This window comes from Coregonus clupeaformis, chromosome 23 (assembly GCF_020615455.1).
Source record: "Coregonus clupeaformis isolate EN_2021a chromosome 23, ASM2061545v1, whole genome shotgun sequence".
Taxonomy (NCBI): domain Eukaryota; kingdom Metazoa; phylum Chordata; class Actinopteri; order Salmoniformes; family Salmonidae; genus Coregonus; species Coregonus clupeaformis.
In genome coordinates, this window is record NC_059214.1 from 5,316,979 (window position 1) to 5,332,808 (window position 15,830).

At 48.2% G+C, this 15,830-nt stretch overlaps 1 protein-coding gene across 1 annotated transcript in view; it reads right to left on the reverse strand.

The window, feature by feature from the left end:
- Positions 1-1,192: 1,192 nt before the first annotated feature.
- The window catches only part of LOC123481731 (Krueppel-like factor 7), a 42,484-nt gene continuing 27,846 nt past the window's right edge, over positions 1,193-15,830 (reverse strand). Inside the window, exons 2-4 of the mRNA XM_045206506.1 lie at positions 10,931-11,582; positions 5,200-5,323; positions 1,193-1,323 (exon numbers count right to left, since the gene is read on the reverse strand). Coding sequence (XP_045062441.1) covers positions 1,272-1,323; positions 5,200-5,323; positions 10,931-11,582 — 828 coding nt within the window. The 3' untranslated portion in view covers positions 1,193-1,271. The remainder of the gene's footprint in view (positions 1,324-5,199; positions 5,324-10,930; positions 11,583-15,830) is intronic.

The following is a 15,830-nucleotide window of genomic DNA, read 5'->3' on the forward strand; positions in this document are numbered from 1 at the left end:
ACTCAGAGAGGAGACAGAGCGGAGTCCATTCCTGTAAAACATTTTGATTGTTTTACAGGAAACAGACAGGAGACAGAGAGGAGACAGAGGGAAGACAGAGAGGAGGCAGAGAGGAGACAGAGGGAGTCAGTGAAGAGACAGAGAGGAGACAGAGAGGAGACAGAGGGGAGACAGAGAGGAGACAGAGAGGAGTCAGAGAGGAGACAGAGGGGAGATGGAGAGGAGAAGGAGAGGAGACAGAGGGGAGACAGAGAGGAGACAGAGAGGAAACAGAGAGAAGACAGAGGGGAGAGAGAGGGAGACAGAGAGGAGACAGAGGGAGACAGAGAGGAAAGAGAGGAGACAGGGAGGAGACGGGGAGGAGACAGAGAGGAGACAGAGAGGAGACAGAGGGAGACAGAAGGGAGACAGAGGGGAGAGAGAGGAGACAGAGGAGAGACAGAGAGGAGACAGAGGTGAGACAGAGGGGAGACAGAGGGAGACAGAGGGGAGACAGAGGGAGACAGAGAGGAGACAGAGAGGAAACAGAGAGGAAAGAGAGGAGACAGGGAGGAGACAGAGAGGAGACAGAGAGGAGACAGAGGGAGACAGAAGGGAGACAGAGAGGAGACAGAGAGGAGACAGAGGGGAGACAGAGAAGAGACAGAGGGGAGACAGAGGGAGACAGTGGAGCCAGAGAGGAGCCAGAGAGGAGTGCATCTGGAGAATAGGAGGAGTATGAATATTATAGTTCATTGTGGTCATCAGGTGTCTGACCAGGGACTGGGTCAATGTCTTCTGGTTGACCTTTGACCCCTTACAATAGGAGTTTGACAGGGCTGGCTTGCAGTTGTCCAAACTCTAAGATAACCTTCGAGAGAGCAACAGAAAACGGGACGACAACCCTTTTACTCTCTATACGACACAAGCGTCTGTCAGTCCTGTGTTACTGTCTCGAGGCAGAATCACAATCTGGCAGTATCAGAATTCCAGGACTCGGGTGAGGCAGAGCTGCTCGGGGAACAACATTAGACCAGACTGTCTGTTTGTCTGCTGCACACAAAAGCCATGATTATGTGCCCAATGCAGCCCCACGGACACTATCCGTTTGTCTTTCACTCCCATGTCTCCCAAGGCTGATCCAATCCTTGATCTGATGCAACCAAGCTTTTGATTGAACTCTCTCAGTTCCCTTTTGAACACAACAGAGACAGCCATGATGTTCACCTCCCCTCTCCACCTCTCCTCTTTTCTCTGTCCTCCTCCTCTCCCGCTCTTCTCCCTCCACCTCCTCAGATATGCCTTTTCATGTGTAGCGCCAAGTGGTCCGATCGTGAGAAACATCTGTAGAATAGACAGAAATGATGTTGTTAGCTTGTTGCCATGGCAGGAGGAACTATTGTTGAGTCATCAGTCTAACTGCTGCTGTTAGCTAGTCAATGTGCGTCAAGGCAATTCTGATGCACATGCAATTAAACATGTATGACTAATTCATAATCAACATTTAAATCAACATTTTCAACAGGGCCGGTAATGACTGCAGCTGCGTTATGAATAGGAATGGAAGCTGCAGATTGATTTGTTGAACCAGTGATGGAAAACCAACACAAACAACATTTGCTCTAACATTAAGGCACAATTAGTTGAACTGTCTGCATGTATAAGAAATGCACACAAACAACATTTGCTCTAAATTAGAACTAAACTAGTATAACATATTGAAATTGAGCTACTATATTTGTACGAGACCAAAGTCAACAGAGTAAAACATGAAATCACATTATGTACCAAATATATTATTTGATCATATTCATAACTCCTTACTCTTTACTCGTGCATTACTTTCCTATTTGCTACAAATAAGGAAAGATTCATGCGTTACATATATATATATATATCGCTATTTAGCGTTACATTGCAATTTGAAGCAGTCTTCGTATCCATTCACTGTGATAACATTGTAACTTGCCTGGGTGCTTCATTGAATTAGAATACATACTGAAGTCATTCTAATTCTAGTTAGATTTAAACCTTACATGACTAGATCCATCTACCCTCCTTGTATCACCAGTCAGAACAGAACAGAAAAAAACAGAAGCTATCTGGATGAATGGAGATGTTGGAGACACACAGGTCCCTGTCTGGCTCATACGTCTGGATTCATGGAGATGTTGGAGACACACAGGACAGGGAGGTGAGGTGACACACTGAGATGAGCCACCAGTCATCTGCCTCACTGTCATACCTGTTGGACAGGAGCGAGGGGGGTGGGGAGTGAAGGGGGTTATGGTCAGACCAGATGGTGGTATGAGTCATGACGAGGGGCCACAACACCAGCTGGCACACCACAGGTCTGTCATGCCACCCGCCCTCCACCCTACCATCCCTCCATCCCTCGTTCCCTCCCTCCATCCACAGTATAACCTGAGGGCTCTGAACAGTTGTCATGGAAATATAGGCTCCTATAAACAACAGTATAACCTGAGGGCTCTGAACAGTTGTCATGGAAATATAGGCTCCTATAAACAACAGTATAACCTGAGGGCTCTGAACAGTTGTCATGGTAATATAGGCTGCTTGAGACAACAGTATAACCTGAGGGCTCTGAACAGTTGTCATGGTAATATAGGCTCCTTGAGACAACAGTATCACCTGAGGGCTCTGAACAGTTGTCATGGTAATATAGGCTCCTTGAGACAACAGTATAACCTGAGGGCTCTGAACAGTTGTCATGGTAATATAGGCTGCTTGAGACAACAGTATAACCTGAGGGCTCTGAACAGTTGTCATGGTAACATAGGCTCCTCTAAACAACAGTATAACCTGAGGGCTCTGAACAGTTGTCATGGTAATATAGGCTCCTTGAGACAACAGTATAACCTGAGGGCTCTGAACAGTTGTCATGGTAATATAGGCTCCTTGAGACAACAGTATAACCTGAGGGCTCTGAACAGTTGTCATGGTAATATAGGCTGCTTGAGACAACAGTATAACCTGAGGGCTCTGAACAGTTGTCATGGTAACATAGGCTCCTATAAACAACAGTACAACCTGAGGGTTCTGAACAGTTGTCATGGTAATATAGGCTCCTATAGACAACAGTATATCCCTGAGGGCTCTGAACAGTTGCCATGGTAATATAGGCTCCTATAGACATTAGTATAACCTGAGGGCTCTGAACAGTTGTCATGGTAATATAGGCGTCTATAGACAACAGTATAACCTGAGGGCTCTGAACAGTTGTCATGGTAATATAGGCTGCTTGAGACAACAGTATAACCTGAGGGCTCTGAACAGTTGCCATGGTAATATAGGCTCCTATAGACAACAGTATAACCTGAGGGCTCTGAACAGTTGTCATGGTAATATAGGCTCCTATAGACAACAGTATAACCTGAGGGCTCTGAACAGTTGTCATGGTAATATAGGCTTCTATAGACAACAGTATAACCTGAGGGCTCTGAACAGTTGTCATGGTAATATAGGCTCCTATAAACAACAGTATAACCTGAGGGCTCTGAACAGTTGTCATGGTAATATAGGCTGCTTGAGACAACAGTATAACCTGAGGGCTCTGAACAGTTGTCATGGTAATATAGGCTTATATAGACAACAGTATCACCTGAGGGCTCTGAACAGTTGTCATGGTAATATAGGCTCCTTGAGACAACAGTATAACCTGAGGGCTCTGAACAGTTGTCATGGTAATATAGGCTGCTTGAGACAACAGTATAACCTGAGGGCTCTGAACAGTTGTCATGGTAACATAGGCTCCTCTAAACAACAGTATAACCTGAGGGCTCTGAACAGTTGTCATGGTAATATAGGCTCCTTGAGACAACAGTATAACCTGAGGGCTCTGAACAGTTGTCATGGTAATATAGGCTGCTTGAGACAACAGTATAACCTGAGGGCTCTGAACAGTTGCCATGGTAATATAGGCTCCTATAGACAACAGTATAACCTGAGGGCTCTGAACAGTTGTCATGGAAATATAGGCTCCTATAAACAACAGTATAACCTGAGGGCTCTGAACAGTTGTCATGGTAATATAGGCTTCTACAGACAACAGTATAACCTGAGGGCTCTGAACAGTTGTCATGGTAATATAGGCTCCTATAGACAACAGTATAACCTGAGGGCTCTGAACAGTTGCCATGGTAATATAGGCTCCTATAGACATTAGTATAACCTGAGGGCTCTGAACAGTTGTCATGGTAATATAGGCTTCTATAGACAACAGTATAACCTGAGGGCTCTGAACAGTTGTCATGGTAATATAGGCTTCTATAGACAACAGTATAACCTGAGGGCTCTGAACAGTTGCCATGGTAATATAGGCTTCTATAGACAACAGTATAACCTGAGGGCTCTGAACAGTTGTCATGGTAATATAGGCTCCTATAGACAACAGTATAACCTGAGGGCTCTGAACAGTTGACATGGTAATATAGGCTCCTATAGACATTAGTATAACATGAGGGCTCTGAACAGTTGTCATGGTAATATAGGCTTCTATAGACAACAGTATAACCTGAGGGCTCTGAACAGTTGCCATGGTAATATAGGCTTCTATAGACAACAGTATAACCTGAGGGCTCTGAACAGTTGCCATGGTAATATAGGCTTCTATAGACAACAGTATAACCTGAGGGCTCTGAACAGTTGCCATGGTAATATAGGCTTCTATAGACAACAGTATAACCTGAGGGCACTGAACAGTTGGACAGTGGATCTGTGTTTGTGTTTTTACTTAGCTTCTGTTGTTCTTCTACATTTCTGTATGTTTTTACATTTCTTAAGGACTCTGGAAGACTAGCCCTTGGTGGGCTAAAAGAGATCCTAATAAAATCTAATCAAACAGTTGGGAGCAGAAGGGAGACACACAGGAATCTAGACGTGACCCTGCACTGAATTTCTGAGTAAAGTTTAAAATGGTAATTTTTTATGTAGGCTTTTTTAGGCCTATTTTAAGGCCTTCAAGTCTTCCCAACATGACGGGTACCTTTCCAATCTTTATGGTCTCAACTTGACATGAGTATTATATGCCCTTTACTACAGTGTTGCTTACTAGGGCTGGCAACATCAGTCTGTTAAGTACTGTAACTACCTTGCCAAACAGTGAGCTTGTGTAATGCATCATAGTCGATACACTTAACAGGCTTGTGTTGCTGCCTGTGTGTGTGTGTGTGTGTGTGATGCGAGTGTGTTTTGACATACCTGTCACAGTGGTTACACTTGAAAGGCTTTGCGCCAGTGTGTTTGCGGTAGTGTCTTGTCAGTTCATCGCTCCGGGCGAACCGCCATTCACAGCCCTCCCATGAGCACTTGTAGGGCTTCTCACCTGAGGACGGAAACAAACAAAGCTGTTTATCACTCATCCACCAATCACACGCATGTTTAACAGTTATCCACCAATCATATGGATGGTTATAGCAAGCATCCACTCCATATTTCCATCGTACTGTGTTTCACGTGCAGCTATGTTGATAGGAGACTTCCATTTAGGAGGGGGTGTGTGTCTGCAGCGGTGGACTGGCCATCTGGCATTTTGGGCAAATGCCAGAAGGGCTGGTCCATTTCTTGCCCATTGGTCCTGTCTGACTTAGGTTTTTTTGTGCAAAATGATCATTTGTCAAATAATGGGTGCCTCATGGAAAAACATTGCCGGTGTGGGGGCCTCGAAGAAAAATATTGTCTGGTGTTGGGGCCTCAAGGAAAAAAATGGTCCGGTGTGTTAGAAATGCCAGGGCTGATTTCTGGTTCCAGTCCGCCCCTGTGTGTGTATGCGTCTGTGTGTGCATTTGTGTGTGTGATAGGCGTGTGTGTGTGTGGGAGTGAGATAGCGAGATATGTTAGGTGTGTGTGTGTATGTAATGTGTTTTTCATGGATGCGGAGGGGTTCCCAGTAGTCTCTTATCCTGCTGAATGGGCAGAAACTGAGAGGAGGAGGAGGAGGAGGACAGGGGCAGAGATACTGGTGGGAGGTGTGTGTGTGTGTGTGTGTGTGAGTGAGTGTGTGCGTGCGTGCATGTGTGTATGTGTGATAATTAGGCCAGTGGTGTTGCTTAATGGGAAGTACCTCTATATTTACACCCTGCCAGCTGCCTCCCTCTCCAAGGAGATGTCACACACATCCACCAATCATCCCAACTAGATCGCATAACACAGACATCAGACTAAATACAGTCTCATAAAGACATCAGACTAAATACAGTCTCATAAAGACCTCAGACTAAATACAGTCTCATAAAGACCTCAGACTAAATACAGTCTCATAAAGACCTCAGACTAAATACAGTCTCATAAAGACCTCAGACTAAATACAGTCTCATAAAGACATCAGACTAAATACAGTCTCATAAAGACATCAGACTAAATACAGTCTCATAAAGACCTCAGACTAAATACAGTCTCATAAAGACCTCAGACTAAATACAGTCTCATAAAGACCTCAGACTAAATACAGTCTCATAAAGACATCAGACTAAATACAGTCTCATAAAGACCTCAGACTAAATACAGTCTCAGACATCAGACTAAATACAGTCTCATAAAGACATCAGACTAAATACAGTCTTCCCATTGCAACTTCCTCAGATATGATCATAACAACTGAACAGATTCACATAACTTCATTGTCCAATGTGAATCAGAAATGTGTCCGTTTGTGGTTGTTTTGCTGTAGAGGAGTTATGCAATGTAAAAACATAAAATGAGGCCAATGCTTTTAAGTGGTAGATCACATGTATGTCAGTGTATGTTGGTTTGTACTAGTCTATATGATAACAACACTATATATAATATCATCTATATAATATAATATAATCTATATAATAGCTCCCCAGTGTGTTTGGATGGTTTAATAAGGCACGGTTTGTACCAGCATTTGTCACACATTTTATATCTCTTCAAGAACTCCATCAAATCCACATTACACTTGCTTCATCAGCTTTCAGAATGCAATTAAGAGAGGAAGGAAGCATTTTGTGGTTTACAGTGCTTTTATAATGACCTGCCTGCTATCTCACCAACCGAGCTGCTGGAGAACGGATAAAATAAAACAAATGGGATGACGTGTGTCAGCTGTTGAAGATGTTTTTAGGAGGACTATCCCCCTCTTCCTCCTTAAAGATGTTTTTAGGAGGACTATCCCCCTCTTCCTCCTTGAAGATGTTTTTAGGAGGACTATCCCCCTCTTCCTCCTTAAAGATGTGTTTAGGAGGACTAGCCCCCTCTTCCTGCTTGAAGATGTTTTTAGGAGGACTAGCCCCCTCTTCCTCCTTAAAGATGTGTTTAGGAGGACTAGCCCCCTCTTCCTCCTTAAAGATGTGTTTAGGAGGACTAGCCCCCTCTTCCTGCTTGAAGATGTTTTTAGGAGGACTATCCCCCTCTTCCTGCTTGAAGATGTTTTTAGGAGGACTATCCCCCTCTTCCTGCTTGGGCCAGCCTTCTTTAGTGTTACTCTGAGGTTGTCCATAAGGAATTCACTACTCAACTACTTTAAAAATCAGAGGCCATTTTTATATTCAGAGGATAGCTGAGTGGTGGATAACAGAGACCGTTTTATCATCAGAGGCTAGCTGAGTGGTGAATAACAGAGACCATTTTATCATCAGAGGTTAGCTGAGTGGTGAATAACAGAGACCATTTTATCTTCAGAGGCTAGCTGAGTGGTGGATAACAGAGGTACAAGGTGTGTAACAGAGTACCTATCACTCACATCCAACTTATCCCCCATCACAGGTTCACATTTCCTCTATCCCCATCCTCTCCTCTCCTCTCCTCTCCTCTCCTCTCCTCTCCTCTCCTCTCCTCTCCTCTCCTCTCCTCTCCTCTCCTCTCCTCTCCTCTCCTCTCCTCTCCTCTCCTCTCCTCTCATAATATATAATAATAATATAATATGCCATTTAGCAGACGCTTTTATCCAAAGCGACTTACAGTCATGCGTGCATACATTTTTGTGTATGGGTGGTCCCGGGGATCGAACCCACTACCTTGGCGTTACAAGCGCTGTGCTCTACCAGCTGAGCTACAGAGGACCTCCTCTCCTCTCCTCTCCTCTCCTCTCCTCTCCTCTCCTCTCCTCTCCTCTCCTCTCCTCTCCTCTCCTCTCCTCTCCTCTCCTCTCCTCTCCTCTCCTCTCCTCTCCTCTAGCCCCATCCTCCCATCTCCTCTCTCCTCTCTCCTCTCCCTCCCCTAGCCCCATCCTTCCCTCTCCTCTCTGCTCTCCTTTCCTCTAGCCTTAAAAACAAGAGAGGCAGATTTAGGTCTGGCCCACTCCCTCACACACCGGTCAATTATAGTCCCGGGAGGCATGGATGCCTGACTCGGTCTCCTAGCAACGGGGTGAGTGATGAAACACGAGGAGGCTAGTGCAGCTGGCTGGATCTGGCATTGGCAGCACACGCCGCTGTGCCACCAGCCAATTACCACTCACGCTGGCAGAGGAGTATGCAGTTGCCTAGCAACAGGCGCTGTAATGCTGTACCTTCTTGGTGGGGGTGGGGGGGTGTGGTGGTTGTGAGGGGGGAGGGATAGTGGAGACAGCATCGATACAGGCTGAGACCAGTGCCTAGAGCACAGCAGATAACCACTCCAGCTACACACTCCTCCATTGATAGGCTATGGTTGCCTAGCAACTAAACACACACACACACACTCGATCCAGCCTCTCAGGTGCCTGAGTTGTGGTTAATTGCATTTCCTCCATTAGCTGGAGATGGACCGGTGTATCGTGGTCTCTGAGGTCATTATGGGGGAAAAGCACTTTACAGGCCAGCACTACTCACTCCTACAGTTTTACTGTTACACTAGTCAATGCTGGCTTCCTTTATATGAGCAGAGAGGGAGAGTGTGTGCGTGTGTGTTTGCGTGTGTGTTTGCGTGTGTGTGTGTGTGTGTGCGTGTGTGAGAGAAAGGGAGCAATGGAGGAGACAGAGAGAGGAGGAGGAGGAGGCAGGACAGAGAGAGACGTGTTTTACTCTTCTCCTCCTCAGAATCTAATTGTACAATTCCTTATCTGCGTTCAAACCTCCATTCATAAAAGTCACTGCAGGGCCGTGTAATTTCCACCCAGTCTGCTTGATTCCAGCTCCAATGTTAATCTCTGCTCTGTCAGTAATGGATGGTAACAACACATGAAGAATGGGGGGATTTGAGTAACGCCGTCTCTTAAGTCATGGCCTGATGGTTGAACGAGTGGAGGCCCATGGCACTATGTCTCAGACTGATGTTTCTACCTCTCCTTCTCAGTGCTCTGTCACTGTCTTTGTGCTGTCGGTGGCTAAAGGAACTATTTCAGCTAGCTATAACACTCTCCCTGCGCTTTTAGAGCCAGCATGTCACGTAACAGTACAGGTGGACTGAGATGTTTCTACCTCTCCTTCTCAGCGCCCTGTCACTGTCTTGGTGCTTTATCTCTCTGAGTGACTAAAACAACTGTTCCAGCTATAACACTCACTCTCTTTCATGTGTTTCATTGACCACACTATCATACTGATCAAAATGCACGGCCGATACATTGCTTCATTCTAAATGGGAAGCTAGTGTGGATATTGGAACAGATCTGCTGTAGCTGTAGAGCTGACATGGTGCGTAAGAGTCGGGGTTGGGGTCAATTCCATTTCATTTCAGGAAGTACACTAAAATTCCAATTCCTATTCTCCTCAATGCTTTTCAATGAAACAATTGTTGTTTACTTTTTCAAATTGACTGGAATTGAAATGGAATTGACCCCAACCCTGGTTAGAATAAGGGTGTTTGAGAAGTGCCAGACGGGGAACATTAACATATTTCAGTCCCACAGAGTCCCAAGTTGGTGGATTGTCACCGAGACTTAGCCTATAGAAAGCGTCCGTAGAGGGATACGGGGCGGCAGACTAAAATAAACTGGGAAACCACGGCTTATCCAGGTCAATCCATCCATCACGGGGCAGTTAGTCACTCGGCGGACAGTTTCCTGACAGAGGTCTGAGTGGTTTGGGATTGAGATCGAAGAGAGGGAGAATGATGTCCGTTTCCGGAAAATCTGCTGAGGAAGTAGTGTGGCAACCTTGAGAAGGAATACTGATAGCCAAGTATACTGAGGGTACAGGCAGTGCTGAAGAGTACTGAAGTACTCACTCTTTAAATTTAGGTGGTACTCATTATATTTTAGAGCCAATATTCTATAATTGGTACTCAAGCAGTTGAACATTTGAGGAGCTAATGACCACTGGCCCAGGGCGGTCCAGGAAAGATGAGGAAGAGGACAAAGAGGCTGAGTAGGAGGTAGAGGAGGATGAGGAAGACGAGTGGATGTGTTCTTTAATTAATAGATGAGGCTCCATTAACAGAAAGGGCCAAGATGAGTACCAGGTATGATTAAAGAGAACCTGAGCTAAAAGTAAGGAAGGTGAAACATGGATGGATGAGGGATGTCTAAGGAGCTAATAGTAGACCTGATGGTGCTTGTCTGGTGGTCTATAGAGTCTGTCTGAGAGCTCTCCCTGCCTGGCAACGACTCAGATGATCTACCTCTTTGATAAACGACACTTATGTTTTCAGATGAAGTGACTTTCCCTGAGCTGAAGTGAGTAGTATTTCCCTGAGCTGAAGTGAGTAGTATTTCCCTGAGCTGAAGTGAGTAGTATTTCCCTGAGCTGAAGTGAGCAGTATTTCCCTGAGCTGAAGTGACTAGTATTTCCCTGAGCTGAAGTGAGTAGTATTTCCCTGAGCTGAAGTGAGTAGTATTTCCCTGAGCAGAAGTGAGTAGTATTTGTATAGTATTTGTTTCCTTTCACATACTTGATTAAGCTTGCCTAGAGCAATGGGATGTAATAGAATAGTCCCAAAAGTGCTGTCCATTTAGTATTCAAGGCAGGCTCAATCCGAAACTCAAAGTATCTGAAATAAAAACCAATGCTATTTCAACTCTGCTCTAGACTAGAGTCGTGCTGATGAGTCTCACCTGTGTGTGTCCTCTGGTGAGCCTTGAGGTGTGAGCTCTTGGTGTAAACCTTCCTGCAGCCGTTAAACTGGCAGCGGTGGACCCTCTTCTTGTTCTCAGAGATATCCCCCACGCCCATCACACACGTGCCCCCCTGCTCACCGTCGCTGTGCCCGCCTGTGGTGTCACGCCTTGTGGGCAGGGGTAGCGCGTGGGTCGCTACCAACCTGGTGGCGCTCTGCCCCACCTTCCTCGCCACCAGTTTGAGAGTGAGTGTGCCGTCAGCGGACGCCGTCAGAGTCTGGTGGGGGTCGGGCTTGACCAGGTGGCGTCCCAGCTCCGGGGACGAGGGCGGCGTCAGGGAGGTGACGGCGCTCAACTGGGCTGGGTGTACCCCTCCCCCTCCCCCTCCAGACCCTAACCCCGTGCCGTCGCCTACGCCAAGTTTGGCAGACTTCAAGGCCCCAGAGAGGTGCTTCCGAGAGGGGCAGAGCAGGGGCGGTAGAGGAGGGCTGGGGGGGTCCGGGAGGCTGGGGAGGAGAGGCTCTAGTACTTCCTCTTCACTGTCCTCCTTCAGGTAGGCCGGGGTGAGCAGGCAGTCCAGCTCCTCGTCAAAGAGGTCCGACAGCCTCTTGGGCTCCGTCTGCAGATATCGCTCCAACTCCAGACAGGTCTGAAGGGAGAAGGGAGAGGGGGTCAACATACAGACACACACATAAACCCTATGTCTTAACACTGATAGAGGTACTTGTATAGTGGCACTGGTATTCCAAGACTGGCAACACATAACCTTGGCTTAAGCACATGCTACATAGAATCACTATAGTGTAGATTTCAGTGGAATACTTGAATACTGTGGTGCTGATGGTGAACATCCCTCTAAAGCTGAGTGGATATTGTCAGCTTCCTGCCTCCTGTTTGTCTCCGGGCCTCTAGAGGTCATCTGTGTTCCCCTCTGCCTTAGTTCTTCCTCGTGTGTCCTTATTAGCTTGATCCAGGTCACCTGTGCCTTGTTTCACCTAGAGTATTTTAGCTGTGTTTTTTCCCCTGTTCCTCACTTGGTTTTTGAGTCCTGGCTATGTGTCTCCTGCTTTGTCCCACCGTGTCTTTCCAAGTAAGCTTTTCTAAGTTATCTTTAGTTTGTTTTTCTCCCCTCGTGAAGTTATTTTGTTTTGCCTCCTGTTTTGTTACTCTACCTCTGTTGATATACCTCTTTCTGAGAAGAACTTTTGTTGGACTATTTTTGAAGTGCAAAGAACCTTTTTGTTACATTAAATCTACTTACCTGGAGTATTGCCTTGGGTGTTTCATTTGGGTCCAACTATACCTCCTCTGTGGCTAAGGGGTAGAACCCCCAGCTCCCCACATCTGAGACCGGAGTTCTAGCCCAGCTTGTGACAGAAAAACCAAGTCAATCATGGACCCAGAAACACTCAGTTCCCAGGACCTGTTGGCGGTGATCGCTCGACATGAGGCATCTTTCCAGCGCCATGAAGCCGTTCTCAGCCGACAAGAAGAGCTCTTTGAACGCCTCCCTGGTCCTCTCCCTTCCTCCAGGTCACCCCCCAGTGACGACAGGCCTTCTCCAGTGGCGGAGCCCCGACTACCACCTCCCAAGCCCTTTTCTGGGGATCCAAGCTCTTGCCAGGGTTTCCTCACCCAATGCTCCCTCACCTTCGAGCTCCAACCCTCAAGTTTTCCCACAGACCGTTCCAAGATTGCCTATATCATTACCCTTCTTTCAGACAAGGCGCTCGCCTGGGCCTCTGCGGTGTGGCAGTCCCAGGAGGCCTGTTGTGACTCCTACGCTGCATTTGTAGAAGAGTTCAAGCGGGTGTTCGATCATCCTGTCAGTGGGCGGGAGGCTTCCAAGCGCCTACTGTCTCTCCGTCAGGGTCCCCGAAGCACGGCAGATTTTGCCATTGAATTCGGACCATAGCAGCAAGGAGCGGATGGAATGATGAAGCGCTGAGGGTCTGTTTTCAGGGAGGGTTATCTGAGCCCCCTTCAAGATGAGTTAGCCACCCGAGAACCAGCTGGAGATCTCGAGTCCCTCATAGCCTTGGCCATCCGCCTGGACAATCGTCTAAGAGAGCGGAGAACGGCTCGCCGCCAGGTGTCTCAGTCCCAGGTTCCTCTGAGCAGCTCTGTTTCTCCTGTTTGGACTCCGTCATTCAGAGCTTCCCCGGCTCCTGAACTGCTCCAGGATTCCCCGGAGAGCATGCAGTTAGGCCGTTCCAGGCTTTCTCCCAACGAAAGGGAACGTCGCATGAGGGAGCGTCGGTGCCTCTACTGCGGGGTTGCCGGCCACTTCCGCTCCACTTGCCCCGAGCTTTGGGAAACGCCTGTCCCCGCCCAGCTACAGGAGGGTTGTGATGGGGAAAATTAGAGCTCCTCCTACTAACGCTGTCCTAGCTATTCCAGCCACTCTGTCCTGGGAGGGCCACCAGCATCGGGTCCAGGCTATGATCGATTCCGGTGCCGCAGGTGATTTCATGGATGTAACCTTGGCTAAGGAACTCAAGATCCCTACCCAACTACTTCCTCAACCCCAGGCAGTTACAGCCTTAGATGGCAGACCTCTGGAACCAGGAAAGGTTACTGAGGCGACTCAGTCCCTGCGACTTACTATCTCTCAACACCAGCAGGTGGAGACCTTCTATCTCATTGACTCTCCCGAGTATCCTATTATCCTGGGTCACCCTTGGCTATGCAGACATAATCCCCAGATCGACTGGCCTACTGGCACCATTCTAAACTGGGGTTCCACTTGCCAACTCACCTGCATGCTTCAGAGTCCCTCAGCCCCTAGTACCCAGTTTCAAGAGTCTGTTGACGTCTCCCGAGTCCCCAGTGTTTACCATCGGTTCAAGGCAGTGTTCAGCAAGGCCCTGGCTACTTCCTTACCGCCTCATCGCACGTATGACTGTGCCATTGATCTACTCCCTGGTTGCTGCCCTCCTAGAGGTCGGATCTTTTCCTTATCCTCCCCGAGCAAGCAGCTATGGACACCTACATTAAGGAGTCCTTGGCAGCCGGCCTCATCTGTGCCTCTACTTCCCCGGCTGGGGCGGGCTTATTTTTTGTTGAAAAGAAAGACGGGGGTCTTAGGCCTTGTGTTGATTACGGGGACTCAACAAGATCACGGTTCGGAATCGATACCCCCCTTCCTCTCATGGCCACTGCTTTTGAGCTGCTTCAAGGGGCTTCCATTTTTACTAAACTGGATCTCCGCAATGCTTACCATCTCGTGCGGATCCGGCAAGGGGACGAATGGAAGACGGCGTTCAACACGCCCACGGGCACTATGAATATCGGGTGATGCCGTTTGGGCTCACCAATGCCCCCGCAGTATTCCAAGCCCTGATTAATGATGTTCTCCGGGATATGCTTAATCTGTTCGTCTTTGTGTACCTGGACGATATCCTCATCTTCTCGAGGTCACTGAAGGAGCATGAGGGGCATGTTAGCAGGGTTCTCCAGAGGCTCCTTGACAATCACCTCTACGTTAAACCTGAGAAGTGTGAGTTTCATGTTTCTCAGACTCAGTTTCTCGGGTTTATTGTCACTCCCGGCCACCTAGAGATGGATCCCAAGAAGGTCAAAGCGGTCCACAGCTGGCCCACACCTGCCACGGTCAAGGAGGTTCAACGGTTCATTGGCTTTTCCAACTTCTATCGGAAGTTCATTAAGAATTTCAGCTCTGTGGTAGCCCCTTTGACGACGCTTACCAAGGGAGGAGGGACCAAGATTCACTGGGGTCCGGAAGCAGCAGGGGCCTTCGAGGATCTCAAGCGCCGCTTCACTTCTGCTCCGATTCTGGTGATCCCTGACCCAGAAAGACCTTTCGTGGTGGAGGTGGACGCCTCAGAGGTGGGGGGTGGGAGCCGTCCTGTCACAGAGGGGTGAGGATGGGAGATTACACCCTTGTGCCTTCATGTCTCGCCACCTGTCTGAGGCCGAGCGCAACTACCACGTGGGGGATCGAGAGTTGCTTGCGGTTAAGCTGGCCTTGGAAGAGTGGCGCCATTGGCTTGAGGGGGCTCAGCATCCTTTCCAGGTTCTCACAGACCACAAGAACCTGGAATATCTCCAACAGGCTAAGCGGATGAACCCTCGGCAAGCACGATGGTCCCTTTTCTTTAATCGATTCCAGTTACTCCTGTCTTACCGACCTGGCACCAAGAACGTCAAGCCGGATGCCCTGTCTCGAGCCTATTCTCCCGAGGTACAAGAGATGCCCTTGGCATCGATTATTCCGAGGTCTAGGATCGTCGCACCTCTTCAGTGGGAACTTGAAAGAGGGATACGAGAGGCCCTTGTCCATGAGCCCGACTGGAATTCCTCCGACGGCGGTTTTGGTGGCCGTCCATCAAGAAGGACGTACAGGTCTATGTTGAGGCCTGCCCTGTGTGCAACCAGGGGAAAGTCGACACGCCAGCGACCCCAGGGACTGCTCCATCCCTTACCTGTTCCTCGAAGGCCATGGTCACACCTTTCTCTGGACTTTGTTACGGGACTTCCTCCATCCCAGGGCAACACCGTCATCCTAGTGGTGGTAGACCGGTTCTCTAAGGCTGCCCGGTTTATTCCCCTGCCCAAGCTGCCCTCGGCTAAGGAGACTGCTGAGCTCCTCATGAACCATGTCTTCCGGATATTTGGTATTCCCCTGGACGTGGTCTCCGACCGAGGTCCCCAATTCTCGTCCCGGTTTTGGGGGCCTTCTGCAGGCTTATTGGGGCCACAGCCAGCCTATCGTCGGGGGTTCCATCCAGAGTCTAATGGCCAAACGGAACGGATTAATCAGGATCTGGAGACCATCCTGCGGTGTATGGCGGCCAGTAATCCCACGTCTTGGGCCACCTATATCATTTGGGCTGAATATGCCCACAACACCCTCCAGTCCTCAGCCACCGGATTG